We start from the raw sequence: 20,000 nt of genomic DNA, 5'->3' as shown, positions 1-20,000 counted from the left end.
GTCTCTTTGAGGCAGAAGAAGAGGAAGAAGAAGGTGATGTTTTTACCAGATCGACGTCATTCCAAGGCTGGACCTCCCCCGAGACGCTGAACAGGTAGAGCACGGCCGTGACGAAGTATATTGGGACGCAGACCCAAAATACTCTTTGCCAGGCTTCCATTGACTTCTGGAAAAGGTCGGTGTGAAAGCATATGTTTATTCGGCATTAGTATTTTAACTCAAAAAAAAAAAAAAAAAAATAAGACAGGCGTTGGAGTGATACATTACTGAGTCTGCAATACTTCAGATCATTGAAAATGAAACTGAAATAAATATTAGAAAATCTCCGTAGCAAAAACCAATATACATCAGAAAAAATTGTAAAAATACTGATCGCCAGGTTCTCCCCCCCCCAAGCCCTTACATTCTCATAACTAAAAGAAAAAATACTACAAACTGACCAGAAAAGACAATTTTAACTTTGCATAATAAACATATCATCATCAGAATCTTTTTTTGCTGTTGGAAAGGCCGCTGAATGGACTGAAAAAATATACTTTATTGAAAAAACACTTTCAGTTATACACATTCGACATCTACAGTCTTTTAAGGATATTCGCTCATAAGTAACCAAAAGGCAAATGCAATACTTAATGCGAGCATTTGCAATGGGCATTCACGCAAATGCAATGCCAAAACCTTACCTGCCCTTCCGTCATAATTCCCGTGACGATTGGCACAATAAAAGCTATAATAGATCCCAGAGTGTTGTCCAACCCCAAGAGAGTTCCTGGAACGAGGAGCATTGATAACGACAGATTAATCTGTTTGTAATATCTGCAGTGATTCTGCATAAATTACCTAATTATTGCAACTCATGACTGGCTTCGTTCTCTCATTCGAATTTACCATTAACGTTAGGAGTCTGAACAGTAATGCAGTTAGATCAACTGTATGTAATGAATATGCTTTGTGTCTTCATATTTTCCATAAATTTGCATAAATTAAATGATTTGTTCGCTTCTATCTATTCAAGATAATTCTTGCGAGTTTCGTTAAATAGAAAAATGAATATTGCATTTGATCAAGGTTTGTTTTCTGTGATAACATGATAAATTCCATAAGAGATTCTTGTGCTTACATTACAGCTCGAAGTTTCCTATTATTTGAAAAAATCAGTTTTACACATTTTCGTTTTAAGATCAAGTTCATTTGCACCAACGGCGTTTTAATTAATTTTAGATCCCTGAGGAAAACATGAAAGCGGATTAAACTTATTCTTTCTTTGTCATTGTAAGATCATTATTATTATTAATAATAAACCCTGCACACGAAAGGAGCCTATGGATGTATTTACTTCTAAAAAAGATAAAAAAAAATGTAAAAGAATCCTATATCAAAATAACAAATAATAATTTTAAAAAACTAGAAAAATAGCAGATGAAATAAATAACCCTCTAAATGAAAATAACAGGCCAGATTTCATGACCAAAAATATGAGCATAGAAGATAAATAAGAGAAAACCTCCGACTAAAACTTTATAAACAGCAGCGAGAAATTTCTATTTCCATACCAGCAAAGTTCGGAGCAACGTCTGTGTGATTGACCAAGATGCTTGTTGTGTTGGCGCCGTTGCAGAACAGAGCCAGGCAGAGCAATATTATGGCTGCTGTGGCGTCGCATCCAGCGAAAGACACCCCCAGGATCATAGCTCCAGGTCCCCAGAGAGCTGCGAAGAGATATGGAGATGATTTTAAGAGTCCTTATTCTGATTTTTTTTTTCTTGGTGGTGAAAGACCTCAGAAGGCCTTGACATCTAGTTTTGTGATTTTCATATGAATTAGTAAGGAAAATAATTATGAATGTTCTTATTTTATTCTTCTTCTTCCTATTGTTATTATTATTATGGTTTTTTTGGTCTATCACAGTCATCTTATTCGGCTGGGTCGGTTTTATAGTGTGGGGTTCCGGGTTGCATCCTGCCTCCTTAGGAGTCCATCACTTTTCTCACTATGCTAGCTGTTTCTAGTAGCACACTCCTCTGCATGAGTCCTGGAGCTACTTCGGCTTCTAGTTTTTCCAGGTTCATTTTCAGGGACCTTTATTATTATTATTATTATTATTATTATTATTATTATTATTATTATTATTATTTCAAACTATAGGTAGAAGGGATATAAAGGGTTAGGAGGGCACTGAGTTTCTTTGCAAGGTGGTAAGCCTTGCAAAGAAACTCAGTACCCTCCCTAATTATTATTATTATTATTATTATTGTTATTATTATTTATTATTATTATTATTATTATTATTATTATTATTATTATTATTATTTGGAGGTCTAAACAGTCTCCCAAAAGCAGTTTATACATTCCGAAGTTTCTCAGGAGAAATTGTTAACAACCTGTTTCATTTACTGTTGATAGCAATTTCCTGGTTAAACCTCCCTTTGTCCCTTTGAGTGTGTATGGTCGGTTCTCGGGGATACCACTTACTTAAAAGCTGACTCCCACTGTAAGTCCTTGCACAGTCCTCGAAGGATCACTACTCATCCTCGTACCCAAATCTTCAGATAGGTATATGGATCTAAGCTCTGCTTTTCATATATTCCTGAATGCATTATTCTGTGGCCTAGTCAGTACATCACGCCAGTAATTGCCTAGAATCTAGGCAGTTACTGGTGTAACGTATTGACTCTCATGAAAAAATTACTCCCACTTTTCAAGTACCTAATATGGAGGTATGGGAGACAGAGAGAAGCTTCTTTCATGCCCCTTTTTGGACACAGGAGAACCAGACCACAAGGGGGCTTATACTGGATACCAGCAACCACCACAAGCTTAATTACATCCACTCATCTATGTTATTTCAAACTGCTTTAATTACAGTCGTTTACATAGCCTCTGGACACTGTATAAAATAGAGAGATGTGTGAGTATTGTCATGGTTAGGTGATAACAGATAAGTTTCAAAGTTTACAGGCTTAAAAGTCACTCTTGAGGTAAAGAGGTAAGGGACAGACCATTGTACAGTTGCGCAGTACCATAGACTGCAAATACACACATATGATTAGCACAAGACCCGTCTCTACTCATGCAAGATCAAGAGAGTGCTAGGAAGGGGTTGCTAAGGATAGTAAGGTCACGTTATCAGTGAAATCTAAACAGGCCACGAGAGGGGTTTGAACTCAGGACCACCACACTGCGGCATTCAGGCACAACCAGCTGAGTTGCTCGGTGGATGTCCCGTGCTGAAGTGTCATAACATCGCTGAGACCCGTGTCACAATAGTGAATTCATTGTGCAATACTGTCCACAGTAAACTGCACAGCGATGACTTACCTAGTACACCAAAGATCCTTCTGGAATTCGTGATGGAGAGGTAATTCCGAGAGACCAACCAGCTGGACAACGAACTCCAGAAGATTCCCCCTAAGTAGCGACAGAGGAAGGGAGCTGCGGACAAAGTTCCGTTCTGGAAATGACAAAAGAATATGGAATATCTCTAAAATGTTCGTCAATTAACCCTAATTTTGAGGTATGTATCGTCTTGGTTGGCTGTTCCAAGTCTATAGGCCTACACCAGATATTTAATACCCCTAAATACCTTACCCCAATTACAGGCTGTTTTTGAGCAAGGGCTTATGATGTCATAAAGATAGCTAATGCTAAATCAACCAGCCAATCGTGACGCGAACAAAGAAGAAATTCTCAGTTACAGGGCATATAATGTTCTCTAGAAGGAAGGCCTAAAACTGAAATCATTTTGATCCTGGATTTTGCAGTATGTTACAACAATGCACAAAAGAACACATTAGGTAGGTCTAGCTAGGAAATACACGAGAGGCTGTACAGAGAATAACATCACCCACATTCCTGATGGAAAATCCCAAGACGTTCTTCATGTAAGTCGGAAGCTGGGCGAAGAGTAGAGAAATGCCCCAGCCGTTTCCAGTGCAGCCGGCAAAGATGGCCCACACTGGAACGCTGGAGAAGATCTCTCTCCAGGGGACCCTTCTGGAGGTGCTTTTCTTTGTGCCGCTTTCCTTCAGTGCTGTTCTTATGTACTGCAGTTCTCCGACGCTTATTCTGTTGTGGAATAAAATTGGGAGTTGGGTCATTTGTCGTCCTTCTTTGCTGTTTTTTAAAGATTTATTTCAACCACGTTCGTCTCATTTTTTTGAAACTAGCTGAGCTAGTTCATGAAGTGTAGGTTTGTTCTACTAGGAAATTTGTTAATAATGAACGATAGATAATATATAGTTATCGTAACTATTTTGGGACTTAAGTTCCCTTTTTCAACTGTGGCCTCACTGAAATGTACCGAAACGTTTAGAAAACGTTAAATAAATACTTTAATAGGTAAAAAATGTAGTTATTTAAATAAGTAAATGACTATATTAAACTTTACAGATAGCTTAACTAAAATTAGATATTTATTTGTTTATTTATTTATTAGATATTCATTTATTATGTGTTAACACCAGTTAATCTTCCAACACGTGTCATCATCATCACATTTAAACTTGAGAAAAATGATTTCGAAGACCAACCAAGGACCCCAGTCTTTCGCACCTGGGATGCTCCTCGGGGGAGTTATACATGAAGTTGAACCAGACGCAGCACCACAGGAGGGAGAGGGCGCCCATGACGTAGAACTGGGACGCCCAGCCGTGGTTGTCGATAATGACTCCACACAGGGGCATCGTTATGGCTGAGCTTAAAGTGGCAGCTGGGGAGAGAGAGAGAGAGAGAGAGAGAGAGAGAGAGAGAGAGAGAGAGAGAGAGAGAGAGAGCAATTAATGAATCATATTGTTCCCGGGCAGGTTGGACGCGCGTAGATTATGTGTAGGAATTTGTTCTAGGTTTTGTGATGAATGGTCGGGTTGATTTGGAAAGATATTATTATTATTATTATTATTATTATTATTATTATTATTATTATTATTATTATTATTATTATTATTATTATTATTAACTTTCTGAGTAAACTTCTGCAGAATAAAAATATCGCAATGATTATGCCACAAGGGTGAATTAACAGTAAAGTTGAAGGGTATTCGAGTAATAGTCCCACAAGGAAAATAATTGTGTTTCAGCACATATCAGCGGTGAAATTATTGTTTGCTTGTTCTCTTGATTGTTCAGACTGTGGAAAATAATTGAAGTGAAAGTCAAATGACCGGCCAAGACCGCAAAAGCCCACCAAAGCACCAACGACTCTTATTTTTAAGAAATTTCCTTAAGAACCGTTGAACGGACTGTGATGAAACTTGGTAGAATCCTTCTGTAGGCTTTCTTTCTCTGGCCAATAAACATCCATTGGACATCACAAAAGATCTGGATTGGTTTTAAAGGTACTCTTAGGAAATAAATTGTTTTACTTAATATTTTTTTCGTTAATACTTTCGTTTTAGTATTATTGCATGGATATTATGCAAGAAAGCTTGAGAATGCACCCATCAAAAGTTTTCAAGCAGGTTTTACCAGCAAGTTTTTCCAGCAAGTGTTTTCCAGCAAGTGTTTTCCAGCTAGTGTTTCCAGCAAGTGTTTCCAGAAAGTGCTTTCCAGCAAGTGTTTTCCAGCAGGTGTTTCCAGCAAGTGTTTCCAGCAAGTTTTTCAGAAAATGTTTTCCAGCAAGCGTTTTCCAGCGAGTGTTTCCAGCAGGTGTTTCCAGCAAGTGTTTCCAGCAAGTGTTTACCAGCAAATTCCATTAAACTCCTTCCATCAATTTTCTCATAACGTTGCGGTCAGAGCGACAGAAATGACTAAGATTTACTGAATCTTTTAGACTGACTCCTCGAGTGCAACAAATTATCGCCCACTGCAGAAAGCGCTTCTCTGAGAAATCTCCGAGAACCTTATAATCGTCGGAGTGAAAGGGGAAAGGATTTCTGAGATAGAACATCAAATACTTTAGCAGAATCCTTGACACAGAACGCTTTCCTCATATCTTGACGGAAACGACCTCGGAGAATTGAAAGCCACGCTTCCATTTCAGAGGAAACAATGTTACTTCAATACAGAGCAATTAGAGCATGAAATATCGTGCCGTCTTATTGGTGAAACGTCAAAACACCCACTGGAAAATAAAGTGCAAATTGGGATTCCGCAACTTCAGGTATTAAACGTCGTAGGAAATAAATATTTTGAATACAATGCTGCCCCAAAATGGAAGACTGCAGTTTCTGCAAAAATACAAAACTGAGAAAAATTTCAGATACTGCAGTTTTCCATTGCCTTACTACTGATTTTGCAGATAATGCAAATGGGACCCCCAAAATACTCGTGGAAAGCATTGAAGAATCATTCTGAAACTGCAGAAACTTGTGAATTAGTATTTAACGAGCCCAATAATTTCGGAAAATTTTGCAGATATTGCAATTTTCCATTTTAGGGCAGAATGGTCTTGCGAAATTGATCCCTTCTCTCGGTAATATATTTGTTTCAACAAACTGCTCTTCTTGCACTTTGACTTTTCATAATCTGTTTTTAACAAGAAACGGATGAAACAACTGGAAGGGCTGTTTCGGGAAAGGCGATTGCCTCATCAACGTGAATTCTAATAACATCATAATTTGCCTGTAATTTTTGGTTTCGTTTTGCAGACATTTCTTTGCTGCTGTTTATATGTATTTGTTTACAGTCATCTTTGGACGATCTGATTTATCAATTTTGTTTGTTTGTTACTGTACGTCTCCTTGTTCGTCTTTTTCTGTCTAATTTGACAAAAGTTACTCTTCATTAAGCTTGTTTCATAATAATAATAATAATAATAATAATAATAATAATAATAATAATAATAATAATAATAATCTTTGAAATTAGGTACAGTTCGAATACAAACCGTGAAACTCACTATTAGTCAGAATTACGAAATGCGCATTTTTTTTGAACGAGAAAAAACAAGTTGGCTTCAAAAACTGAGCGTGGTTTACCAGGGAGATTATGATGACAGGCCATATTTTATCGGTAATGTCAGAAAATTTGGAAAATTGCTGAGGCTTTAGGCTATATCGTAATACGGAAAAAAAGTGCTGGAACAACTGATACTTACTAAAGTAAAAAAAAAAACTAGTGAAAAGGGTGTTGCTTCAAAGTGAAAAATCATAAGAAAAAGAAACTAAATATGACAGAAAATATTCATGTTTTCAATCATGATAAGGACAGAATGCAGGTGGAATCTGAACATACAAAAACTTAAAAAAAAAAAAGCTGGAATAACTGAGACTACCAAAGAAAAGGCTGTTTCTTTAAAATGAAAAACAATAAGAAAAAAGAGACTTCATATGGCAGAAAATACCTACATTTCCAGTCACCTTGGTAAGTTCAGAATGCAGGCGAAATTTAAAAATACCAAAACTTTCTCAATATAAAAAAAGGCCGACGGGAACTTTAGGCAGCGAAGTTTTGCTTAAAAATGGAGGTGGTTGGTGTGGAAGCATTGGTTTTACAGGGGAGGGGGAGGGGGTGGATAAAACAGGCAAAGAGAGCTCTGGTTATTGACTTACCGAGATAAACAATGGCGACAAACCTCGGTCTCTCAATCGGAGGAATCCAACGCGTGATGCAAGCATGCATGCAAGGCCAAGACACTCCCTGCGAAAAGAGATAGATTCTTCATTTCTCAGCTGTTTTGAAGCATAAATTTTAGAGTAAAAGAAAGATACTGTGGACCATTAAAGGTTACAATGAATAAAACCGCAAATCTATCTGCATCACGTCCAAGTTAGCAAGACATTTGAGTATATGTCAGTGGTTCTTCTTGGGCAGCCTAAACAAACAGCATTAGCCCGCTTCAGGTTCTGAGCTACAATAAAACCAATATCAGCCAGCCTCATTGTCTGAGCACAGGCTGATGTTATGGATATTCGTAACACGCCATATTTCAAAAGCACTGCACAAGCGATACCTGAAACATTCCCTGAATTATACGAAGCGCAATCAAAGCCCCGTAGTGCCACCTCGCCATGACAGGGGAGAGGATAGCGGATATTCCACCGGCCAGGATGCAAACGCCATAAACCATCCTGGCTCCATATAACTCCGCCATGCGACCTCCAAGGACCTGAAAGTGATTCAGGTGAGTACAGGGATATTTGTCTTACAGTGCAGGAGATGAGAATCCTAACTACATTATTGATAGCTACAAGAAACCTCAGTATAAGAAAAGCTAAATTCTATTAAATTGTTTCTCTTGTTTAATTGGTTACTGCATTCTCTTCTGTTTACAAGGATTCATTCAACTGAAGGTAGTTTACAAATCTGAATTCTTCCACACTGCAGACGAGAGTAAATTATTACAATTCATAATTCTGCATACTGTAGAATAAATGAACATTTTGTCTACAGTGGGCAAAATTATGAATTACAGTAATTTACCCTCGTCTGCAATGGAGCGAATTTCGGATTATAAACAAATGATTGGATCCATTCAAAAGAAGGGAAGTAGGTAACCAATGATACAGAGGAAAAAACATTTTTTTTAATTTAGCTTTTCTCATATAGAAGTTCCATGTCGCTTTTCGTCATTAATGCAGTTAGGTTTCTCATATTCTGTACTCTCGGATAGGTAAGTGGACCAACCCCAAAACACCATAACCCTTCAAAATACCGCACAGCAAGGGTCATCTCAAGAAAATTAATTCTCATAGACAGTTAAAGTGAACATAATACAGAGGAGACAAGCTAAGAACAAATACTAACCGAACAAATTTCTTAAATTAGGAATAAATGCAAATACGTAAAATGTGATATACATGTATATCCCAAAGAGAAAAGAAATACCAAAAAGTTACCCCATTTCTATTCTCGAGTCCTGAAAGGTCCTCCGTGACTAAAAAAAAAAAAGTTTAAAGGCTTATGCATTTCACAATACAGCCATAACAGGAACAATTCCGAACCTATACTGGAATGACCACAACACAAACAATTCCGCGGTGTTTATAGTAACCTGTGTCAGTGCGTATCCGTAGGAGAAGGAACCAAGAACCAGACCTTGAGTCGTGTCATCCCAGAGCAGTTCTCCCTCCTGAAAGTTGAGAGACATACGTAGAGCGTATTTAGAGCCTTGCGTCTGTTTTGGGAAGTGTAAGAGGCTTAGTGGATTAGATATCACACATATCACACGACATTTGTGTGTTCATATTTGTGAAATATAAGAAACTCGCGTGTGTTTGAAACAGAAATTCATTTATAATCAATACATAAACAAATATTCTTTATGCTTTCTCAAGAAGTGACAAATTGTCTAACGCCTACCTCATTTTGTGAATCAGGAACTGGTGTCGCCTCTCCAGGTATCTCTGTTAATTCCAAGGCTGATGTGAAGCCAAATGAAACCACGTGATATAAGATTAATGCTGACACTTGAGGAATAGGTTTAATGGTCTCGTGAATTAGCAACGAAATTTGCCATAATTTCTGCTGTTTTTCTTCACTATCCATAAACAATAATGTATCATCTACAAACCATTGCTATTTAACATTCATTCAGTAAATGAATGAGTAACAACAAACACATAAATAAATGGAATTAAGTAATTTTACTTGTACGTATTATCAAGAATATATCCTTTGAAGACTATTATTATTATTATTATTATTATTATTATTATTATTATTATTATTATTATTATTATTATTACAAACCCCATAACAGATAGTACCAAATATATCTTCATTGTCATAATTATTTTCATATCAAGAGTCAGCACTGTGGATGTGTGTGTGTGTATATATATATATATATATATATATATATATATATATATATATATATATATATATATATATATATATATATTATTATGATTAGCAAGAATTCGCTAGCAAATTACCTCCCCCTCCTTTGTTGTTGTTGGTTGTTCATTTACTGCCAGCCGGCCGATCGATAGACCATCTGTCTATCGACTTAAAAACAAGGTTTAAAAGATTAAAGGCGCTCCCATTTTTGATAAAGATCTTTCCTTCGAGGCAAAAGTAATCTGGCTTGGGCGTTTCTCCTACAGGCCAAAACCTCCCCTGCGGGCAGCAGGTGCAATGAGTCAAAGCATCTGTGTTGGGCGCACCCCCCCTGTCCCATAGGGGGATAAAAGGCAAAAGCCCACGAGGTCTCAGGACACACACGCGGGCTGGAAGATATGGAGTGAACTTGTGAAGACGTCCCCAACACCTGGCCCCATCGATGCCCTTGCATCCTAATCACGTGGCCCTTTCAAAAGTATACTTCTCCTCGTGCCCTTCGACCGTATTCCTCGAGCCCACACGCCATTGCTTGGAGTTTCGAGGAGTCCCCATCGCCTTGCCGCTTTACGGAAGCCCTTGCATCTCACCACGTGGAAGAAACTCGTCCTCGGAAATCGCAAGTCATCCACGGACCGCCTTCTACACGCCCTCGAAAATCTGCTAAGGTAAAGTGCCCTGAAGAGCCCCATTTCAGTCACGCTTTTGTCTCGTAATATTTTCTTAAAGAGAAAGCCAGAAATCTCCCTTGTCTAATGTCCGTGCGCCTCTTGCATCGGCAGTATTAATTCTTTATTACTCCTTTGGCACCCTCAGTGCAGCCTCGAATTCATTATTCTTTTGTCTATTTTCATTACTGGCGTATAATGTGCATATCTCATTTCAGAGGGATCCTATTTCGTGGAAGCTTCTCGGACTGTGGCTGGAATTCCCCAGTTTAATTCAACCTACTGAGTTCCTCTTTCCCGTACTAATGTCATTTATGTAAATACACTACTTTAAATGTGCCCACGTGTTTTACGTACTATTTCCCTCAGTAACCAGAGCCCTATGCTCATATGAAATTCTCCTTTGTTTTCCTCTTTTTACGTTTTCCCGTACCCACGAAGTCAGAATCACAAGGCTAAATTAACTTAAACTGTTGCTACCTGTCTCACAGAGCATATTTCAAACTAAAACCACGGAAAAACGTAAAAATGGCGACCTGGCCATAGATCTCGTTTTGCAGTTGCAGTTCCCCTAGTGTTGCTTTATTGCATTTGCAACTTGCCAGATCAGCTATTAGCAAAGCTAAGCTGGGTACGAGACAATTACGAACCTTTTGTGTAAAACCAGCACACAGATCCAGAAAATTCCACGTAAGTAATGTGTTAATCTTAGCAAAACCTTTTTACAATCGTGACTGTTCCTAGGAATTAGAAATAGGGACGCATGTAATCACTGAGAGAAAAGAACCGCCGTATTAGATTCGTTAATGCATGCCTTTCAGGATAGGTAGTTAGGAAATAACCAGTGCTAACCATCCTTTGCTTCCGAAATCTGTGTTAAAATCTTTGCCATATCTTTTGCTTCGAGGAATAGTGCGAAAATTCCTCTGTGTTAAAATCCTTGCCATATTCTTGCTTCGAGGAATAGTGCGAAAGAAATTCCTCTGTGATAACTTTTACTTCGCATTTCGAATTAGCGAACTGTTATTTAGGCGCGAATAAAATTCCCACGTGGGACACGACGAAGTCAGCTTGCATTGCTGACAATTCTCTCAGTGTAGTTAGAATTCGAGTTAGGTGTTAGGAAAGCGAAATTTAAACTCCGCTTATAGGAAAATTACTAGGCCGTTGTACTGTTATCCTCTCAGACGACTGGGAAATTCCCGGAATCCCAGACGGTATATAAATATACGGGTTCATTCACCCAGAATCTAAAAATACCTCCGGTGTTGGCCAAACGACCTGCAACCCCCACCCCGCCCATGCCCGCGTGTGTAGCATTTTTTTTTTCTCTTCCCCCATTCATTTCCCAGCATACATTTTTCTTTGGGTTTCCCGTTAGTAATTTCTAAGTCCTAAGGGACGAATCGTAATTCCAAGTCCTAAGTGACTCCTAAAATTCTACGTCGCACGTGGCGAGAATTCCTCCAAATTCCACAAATTCCAAGTCCTAAGTGACTCCTAAAATTCTACGTCGCACGTGGCGAGAATTTCTCCAAATTCTAGTCCTCAGAGACTCCTAAAATTCTACGTCGCACGTGGCGAGAATTTCTCCAAATTCCAGTCCTCAGAGACTCCTAAAATTCTACGTCGCACGTGGCGAGAATTTCTCCAAATTCCAGTCCTCAGAGACTCCTAAAATTCTACGTCGCACGTGGCGAGAATTCCTCCAAATTCCAGTCCTCAGAGACTCTAAAATTCTACGTCGCACGTGGCGAGAATTCTCATTCCTGCGGGAACCCAAGATTAAGTCCTTTTGAGACATTATATAGTGTAGTTCACACACATCTAAGCCCTTACAGGACTGATCATTCTAGTTCGTTAGAACAACTCCTTAACTTCACGCTACAGCCGGCCAAGTCCGAGCGTGACAAAATCCAACTACGTCTTCCGAGACACATATTAAAATTCGTTCGCCAAGAACAACCACGTCTTTCCAAGACATATCAAATTTTAACAAAAAGTCTCCTCAGACTTACTAATCACCTGTCTTATTCAGACAGATCCATTCTCCTGCAGTCTGAACCATTGAGTGTTTCAGATTCCTGCAATTGAGTCTTTTCAGACAACCTGAGTCTTTTCAGACATATCCTATACTCATTATTCCAAGATGGCTAATACCAGAGCCCAACAAAACGAGGATTTCAAATTCTACATGTCCGCTGGGAAGGACATGGGACTATCGGGGCAAGATCTGAGAGCATGGGTTCAAGAGCGAGTGGACGATGCCAAGGCTGAGAGAGCAAGAGAACGTGAAGAGAGGGAGAGAGAACGTGAGGAGAGAGAGAGGGCAAGAATCGCTCAAGAACAACGGGAGGAAAAAGAACGTGCAGAGAAGGAAAAAGAACGTGCAGAGAAGGATAAAGAACGTGCAGAGAGAGAGAGGGAACGAATTGCCCAAGAACAACGAGAGGAGAGAGAAAGAATCGCTCAAGACCAACGGGAGGAAAAAGAACGTGCAGAGAAGGATAAAGAACGTGCAGAGAGAGAGAGGGAACGAATTGCCCAAGAACAACGAGAGGAGAGAGAACGAATCGCCCAAGAGAAAAGGGAGGAACGAGAATGGGAAGATCGAGAGCGACAGCGCGCCCACGAGCTCCAGATGCTAGAACGACAGCCCGCCACCCCCCCGCCCCCTGCCGCGGGAATGAGTGCCCTCAGCCAAGCTCACTCGTTCATGCCAAAATGGACGGAGTCCGAGCCTGAAGTATGGCTTGAAAGGGCCGAACGAGTCCTGGAATGCTGCGATCTCTCCCCCGCGGAACTCTCCCTTGTTCTCACTAAATTCCTGGGCGGAAAGGCCCTCGTTGCCTACCACGCCCTTCCCGCGGACGATCGGGGAAACTGGGAAGCCGTACGCCAAGCAGTTACGAAGGCGTACGAGATTACCCCCGAGCGGTGGAGGAGACGTTGGAGAGAGCAGCCCAGAGAAGCAGGCCAGACTTGGTCCGATTGGGCGTACCATTCGGAGCGGGCGTTGACAAAATGGCTCGATTCCGAAGGAGCCACTAACACCGCCGAGGTACTCGAGCGGTTTAAATTCGAGCATTTCCTGCGCTACGCCCTCCTGCCCTCGCCACTCATATAGTGGAAAAGCCCCAGCAACACTCACCGAGTGTTGCCGAATAGCAGATATGTGGGAAACTCACCACCCTCAAGAAGGATCCATGGGGCGGAAGATAAATCCCCCGTCCCTCCTCGGAGGTTCAAATTCCCACAAAAATGGGAACTCGGGCAAGCCCCTAACTTGCCATTATTGCAAGAAAACGGGGCATTCCTCCGAACAATGCCGGAACAAGAAACCGGCTCCTCTCTCTCCCGGAAAACCGACAAATAACTCGCCTGCGCCCTTCCACAGGGGCAGCGCGGAAAGACTTTAGCCAGACCTTTTGCACGGCGTGCAAGGTCTATGGCCATTCTCCCGCATGGGCGAAATGCCCACGCAATAATAAATCAACTACTCCCACCGTCGCCTTGGCCGTCACAGATCCCCAGTCATTAGGCCCTCCCGCCGAAGGGCCTGTATACGTGGCCCCTCCACGAGGTAGCGAGCCCGCGCGCCGAGTCACTGCTTTCGAGGACTCGGGCGCACAAATCTCCCTCATCCGAAGGGACAGAGTTCCCTACGGAGCTATCGTCAATAGACGAAAACTCGTCACGATCGAGGGAATAAATCAGTTTAAAATGATACTCCCTACGGTCCAATTGAGAGTCACAAGACCTCACCAATCCAAAATTTGCAATCTTGCAGTAGCAAGCCATCTCCCTGGAGGCTATGACGTCATCCTGGGACAGGACTTTCAGTCCCCACCGAAATCACGACAATCTAGGGGTCCACATTCCCGAATCATTCCGCGGGCGCGAGTAGTCCTCCCCGCTTCTCCTCAGCCAAGACTGGCGCCCCTGGGTACCAGGAGGACGTGCAGTCCCCACCAGTGCCACCTGAGTACGATGTACAGTGGCCCCTCGATCGGTTCCCGATCCATTCCAGTGCCCGGCCCTGCCTCAGTGCCAGTGCCAGGGCCCAATCAGATCTCCCTTCAGGAGATGCCAAATTCCTGCCGGCGCCACTTGCATGCCCCGAGCAGGGCCAAGCTTCGTCCGTCCTGACCGACGAGCCCAAGAAACCTCTGATAGCGCCTGACTCTGCCCTAGTGCCAGCGCCAGAGCGCTACGCCGATCTCCATTCACGGGATCCAACTCAGGACCCCCTCTCTTCCCCCGGCCTGACACCGCTACCAGCGTCGGTCAGAGAGACGGTTCCTCCCGACCACCGCGGAAGCTCACCTGCAGGTGCGGCCTCGCAACCCGTGCCTGAGCTGGTCAACGTTACCTGCGAGCCGCTCACGCCACCCCCGACCGCCTTCTCTCTGCCTCAGCCCGTCGCCGACGTAATTGCAAGTCAGGATTCTGCCATATCTCCCTTGGCCGATGAACTACAAGAGCTGCGACGGATTATGGTAGAGCCCGCACGGAACACTCCTGCGTCAGCTGTCGCATCAGCAGGCCCAGGTGGTACTCCGTGCCGCCCTCCGGTCGCGGGCCCTCCGCTTCCCCGGCCGAGGACGACTGTCCCATTAAGAAAGACTCGAGGCGAAATTACCACGGGCGTGGGACATTCCAGGTAATTTACAAAGAGCTCTAGAGCTCCCATGGCACCTGTGCCGCCATTTCATTTTTCGAAGGTCTTGGCACCCCTAATCCAGAAGGGGATGTCAGACCCTCCTCTATCTTCTTCCGTTCCTCAGGAACTGCTATCTCTTATCACCTTCTATTAATCTTCCCTTAAATTATCCCCACAAGAGGCAATTAAATACGGGATACCATCCCCCACACAATGTATAAATCATTAAGAATAACAGAGTGAGAAGTGGCACGCCCTTGCGCCCATACCTTGGCACCGGGCGTGCGTGTCAGCCCCTCCTGAAGGAGTCGCGCCCTTCGGGTGCACTTTCCTCGCCCTGGGACTGAAGTGATAGTCCGGGCCGTAATTTATAGGCAAAGGACGATAAATTCCCGCCTAACACAATAAAATCCTCACTCTTTTTCCCTTAGCTCTTCTGCCAATATCATTTACTTTCTTTTAGTCATTTAGTTATCTTTATTTTAATGAATCGCGAGTCATAAACTCTTGCCCTCGTGATTTAAATGCCCCTTTCGTAAGCTCTGAGGGACGTGTCCCGCCTTTCATACGCGGTCAAGTTTCATTCGTAACGTCTTGGTAATTTTCCTTTTTGTTATTATCCCTTTTCCCCTTCCAATCCTTCCAAGATCTCTGTTTGTCCTAAGACCCCACATCTTTTGTCTGCTCGCCCCGTCATAACATTGAGTTGGCAGTGGACGCATAAAATTAGCGTAGTTTAAGGTTAGCGAATTAAAACTCGCGAATACTCTCGCCCGCACACGACTGTCAAATTCCCGGTGTGGGTCATCCTCAGCTCGCGTTGAACGATAGCTGAGCCAAGTACGTTAAAACGAAGATAAATTATCAATGCGAATATGTATAGTCATTACAGTATCGTGTAAAAGGGGATGTCATTTACAAAAATAAACGCTGTTTTTCATTTACACAGCCTCTTCAAGGCAGATTGTACTAACCGCATGCTTTTTATCTAAAATTAAGTAACCATGTATTTTAATTCTTGAACAATAACTATTTCTTTTCATTTGTTGGCCATAGCCTCATATACGTGGTCCTATAATCTTAATTAATTCACAATTGTTCGAGTCACTTTATAAAGTTACAGTGGGTAACCAAATCTAAAGTAATTATTCTTTTGCAAGTGTTTAAATCACTTTGCGTTCTGTTAACGAAAATTGTCCCAATGTGTTATTAAAAGTAATGTCAAGCTTCATAAAACCCTTAGGAGTAAAGTTCATTGCAAGGCAGAATGTAGAGTAACGTAAAGCATTTGCCGCTCATTCTTGAATATCGATGTACACACCCGAAGGAGGTATGTACATCATCTTGTATGGGGAGGTATTATGATTAGCAAGAATTCGCTAGCAAATTACCTCCCCCTCCTTTGTTGTTGTTGGTTGTTCATTTACTGCCAGTTGGCCGATCGATAGACCATCTGTCTATCGACTTAAAAACAAGGTTTAAAAGATTAAAGGCGCTCCCATTTTTGATAAAGATCTTTCCTTCGAGGCAAAAGTAATCTGGCTTGGGCGTTTCTCCTACAGGCCAAAAAACCCTGCGGGCAGCAGGTGCAATGAGTCAAAGCATCTGTGTTGGGCGCCCCCTGTCCCATAGGAGGGGATAAAAGGCAAAAGCCCAAGGTCTCACACACACGCGGGCTGGAAGATATGGAGTGAACTTGTGAAGACGTCCTCAACACCTGGCCCCATCGATGCCCTTGCATCCTAATCACGTGGCCCTTTCAAAGTATACTTCTCCTCGTGCCCTTCGACCGTATTCCTCGAGCCCACACGCCATTGCTTGAGTTTCGAGGAGTCCCCATCGCCTTGCCGCTTTACGGAAGCCCTTGCATCTCACCACGTGGAAGAAACTCGTCCTCGAAATCGCAAGTCATCCACGGACCGCCTTCTACACGCCCTCGGAAAATCTAAGGTAAAGTGCCCTGAAGAGCCCCATTTCAGTCACGCTTTTTGTCTCGTAATATTTTCTTAAAGAGAAAGCCAGAAATCTCCCTTGTCTAATCGTCCGTGCGCCTCTTGCATCGGCAGTATTAATTCTTTATTACTCCTTTGGCACCTCAGTGCAGCCTCGAATTCATTATTCTTTTGTCTATTTTCATTACTGGCGTATAATGTGCATATCTCTCATTTCAGAGGGATGCTATTTCGTGGAAGCTTCTCGGACTGTGGCTGGAATTCCCCAGTTTAATTCAACCTAGGAACTGAGTTCCTTGAGTTCTCTTTCCCGTACTAATGTCATTTATGTAAATACACTACTTTAAATGTGCCCACGTGTTTTACGTAATATTTCCTCAGTAACCAGAGCCCTATGCTCATATGAAATTCTCCTTTGTTTTCCTCTTTTTTACGTTTTCCCGTACCCACGAAGTCAGAATCACAAGGCTAAATTAACTTAAACTGTTGCTACCTGTCTCACAGAGCATATTTCAAACTAAAACCACGGAAAAACGTAAAAATATATATATATATTTATTATAATTATTATTATTATTATTATTATTATTATTATTATTATTATTATTATTATTATTTAAGAATGTACTTTGCTTCATATCCAGTGCTGATTTTTTATATGAAAATAATTATGAGACTGAAGATATATTTGATACTATCTGTTATGGGACTTATAACAATAATAATAATAATAATAATAATAATAATAATAATATTCAAGGGAAAGGGAAAGTTGTTTGATAATACACACAAGCAAAGTAAAATTAATTCCATTTATACATACATACACACACACACACACATATATATATATATATATATATATATATATATATATATATATATATATATATATATATATATATATATATATATATATATATATATATATATATATATATATATATATATATATATATATATATATATATATATATTCTTACTTGTAATACTTTACTGCATCTGCCTGTATCCGTTACTTTACCGTGACTGTTATTAAACTGAAAGATCGAATCGCTCTCGACAGTCGCTGAGTCGCAAGCGACTTCTCTGCCCGCAGTCGCATTCCTCTTCACCATCGCGACAATTGCAATGGACAAATTGACTCTGACCATGTACAGGTTGACGAAGCCAAACCAGGATATTATGGCTAGTGCTATGCGAGCTGGCATCCATCCTGGAAAAATGATGGATTCGATGCGTTATTATTATTATTATTATTATTATTATTATTATTATTATTATTATTATTATTATTATTATTATTGTTGTTGTTGTTGTTGTTGTTGAGGAAGAAGACCCTCTTTGAGGTAAGTTTTGTTGAATAAAATGGCTGCATTTTGCGAACTGATTTTATATTGAGTTTTCTCAATTCTTCTAATGCGCAGGAAAAGGGAATTGCTAGAAGAATTGAGAAAACTCAGTATAAAATCAATCCACCAAATGCGGCCATTTTATTCAACAAAATATTATTATTGTTGTTATTATTATCATTACTATTACCATTATTATTATTTATTGTCATTATTATTGTTATTATTATTATTATTAATATTATTATTATTAGAACTGCTATTGTCTATACTGGAGCATAATAATAATAATAATAATAATAATAATAATAATAATAATAATAATAATAATAATAATAATAATAATAATAATAATACTTTTGAATTGGCTGGTGACATATAAGCGTCTATTCTTCATTTATATTTGCCAGAATTGTATCACTAACTACAGTGAAGAAGATTTAGACCTACAGTGATAAAACTAAATGACCTATTTAAAGGGAATTTTCCTTTGAATGTTTGCTCCGACTGTTATAAAACATCAGTGTTTGTTAAATCCCCTTCTACTCATTTATGCTAACAGACAGAATAAGTAATTGAATTAAAATATGGCGTACTTCCTACAGTTAAGAAGGGCAAATATAATTTAGAGATTTTTTGTGTTTTCAAACTCTGTGCAAAGGATGTGTGAGAATTCTTTACTGTCAGTTCAGGTTATTGTAAGGGATGATCTTCTCACCTAATCTTCTCCTTAAGAAACCGTCTATTTTACTTCGGGGATTGATGTTCGTTCTATTGACCATATCTGTAAATAACACATTAAAAGTTTAGCGAATATTCAGGCACAGTCTTTATAGTTGATGGAAACACAATGCGTAGCAATGTATTTGAGAATAACAGTTATAAGCTAATGGGGGTCAAGTCCAGGTATATACCTTTCTTTCTCTCTTTCTCTCTCTAAATGTCTCTCTCTCTCTCTCTTCACAACACAAACACACACACACACACCACTGGTAAAAATAAATATGCAGAATGAAATTAACTTGGTACGCATATTTGGAGGGTACATAACGTCCATAGGGTCGGGACTTGCTGTCTCGACCCTGTCGTATGTTACGTCCTTTATTTTTTTTTTACAATAATGTTATAATAGATATAGAAAATAATTCAACACACATGTATATATATATAATAGAATGAGAGACAGATTTATATATATATATATAATATATATATATATATATATATATATATTTATATATATATATATATATATATATATATATTGTATATATATATATATATATATATATATATATATATATATATATATATATATATATATATATATATTTAATGTTTGTATGTGTTCATCTATAGTTTCTACAGCTTGATTACTTAAGGTTTGGTCCCCACCTCCATCGTCTTATATCTGAACTATCTAAATCTTGATCAATTAAGATATTGGTTACGTATTTCGTTTATATCCACTGATCTGCGCTAATGCTGATCGAGGCATCACTGAGCTAACAATATAAGATGAAAATTATTTATTATTATTATTATTATTGTTATTATTATTATTATTATTCGCCTCTCAAATTGGGAGGGTATATTTCTTAAACAGACATTTTAGGCCCCTGGGAATTTCACGGACATCAAATCC

The 20,000-nt window shown here is 40.0% G+C and overlaps 1 protein-coding gene across 1 annotated transcript in view; it reads right to left on the bottom strand.

Annotated features, from left to right (window-relative positions):
- Positions 1 to 20,000, bottom strand: part of LOC136834894 (putative inorganic phosphate cotransporter) — a 21,661-nt gene that overhangs the window by 976 nt on the left and 685 nt on the right. Inside the window, exons 2-13 of the mRNA XM_067097713.1 lie at positions 19,074 to 19,139; positions 18,028 to 18,219; positions 9,238 to 9,296; positions 8,930 to 9,007; positions 7,889 to 8,044; positions 7,488 to 7,575; positions 4,552 to 4,708; positions 3,849 to 4,065; positions 3,319 to 3,451; positions 1,554 to 1,709; positions 684 to 769; positions 1 to 166 (exon numbers count right to left, since the gene is read on the bottom strand). The exon at positions 1 to 166 is cut by the window's left edge and continues 976 nt beyond it. Coding sequence (XP_066953814.1) covers positions 1 to 166; positions 684 to 769; positions 1,554 to 1,709; positions 3,319 to 3,451; positions 3,849 to 4,065; positions 4,552 to 4,708; positions 7,488 to 7,575; positions 7,889 to 8,044; positions 8,930 to 9,007; positions 9,238 to 9,296; positions 18,028 to 18,219; positions 19,074 to 19,137 — 1,552 coding nt within the window. The 5' untranslated portion in view covers positions 19,138 to 19,139. The remainder of the gene's footprint in view (positions 167 to 683; positions 770 to 1,553; positions 1,710 to 3,318; positions 3,452 to 3,848; positions 4,066 to 4,551; positions 4,709 to 7,487; positions 7,576 to 7,888; positions 8,045 to 8,929; positions 9,008 to 9,237; positions 9,297 to 18,027; positions 18,220 to 19,073; positions 19,140 to 20,000) is intronic.

Source organism: Macrobrachium rosenbergii, chromosome 54 (assembly GCF_040412425.1).
Source record: "Macrobrachium rosenbergii isolate ZJJX-2024 chromosome 54, ASM4041242v1, whole genome shotgun sequence".
Lineage (NCBI taxonomy): Eukaryota > Metazoa > Arthropoda > Malacostraca > Decapoda > Palaemonidae > Macrobrachium > Macrobrachium rosenbergii.
This window is presented reverse-complemented; position numbering and strand designations above follow the sequence as displayed.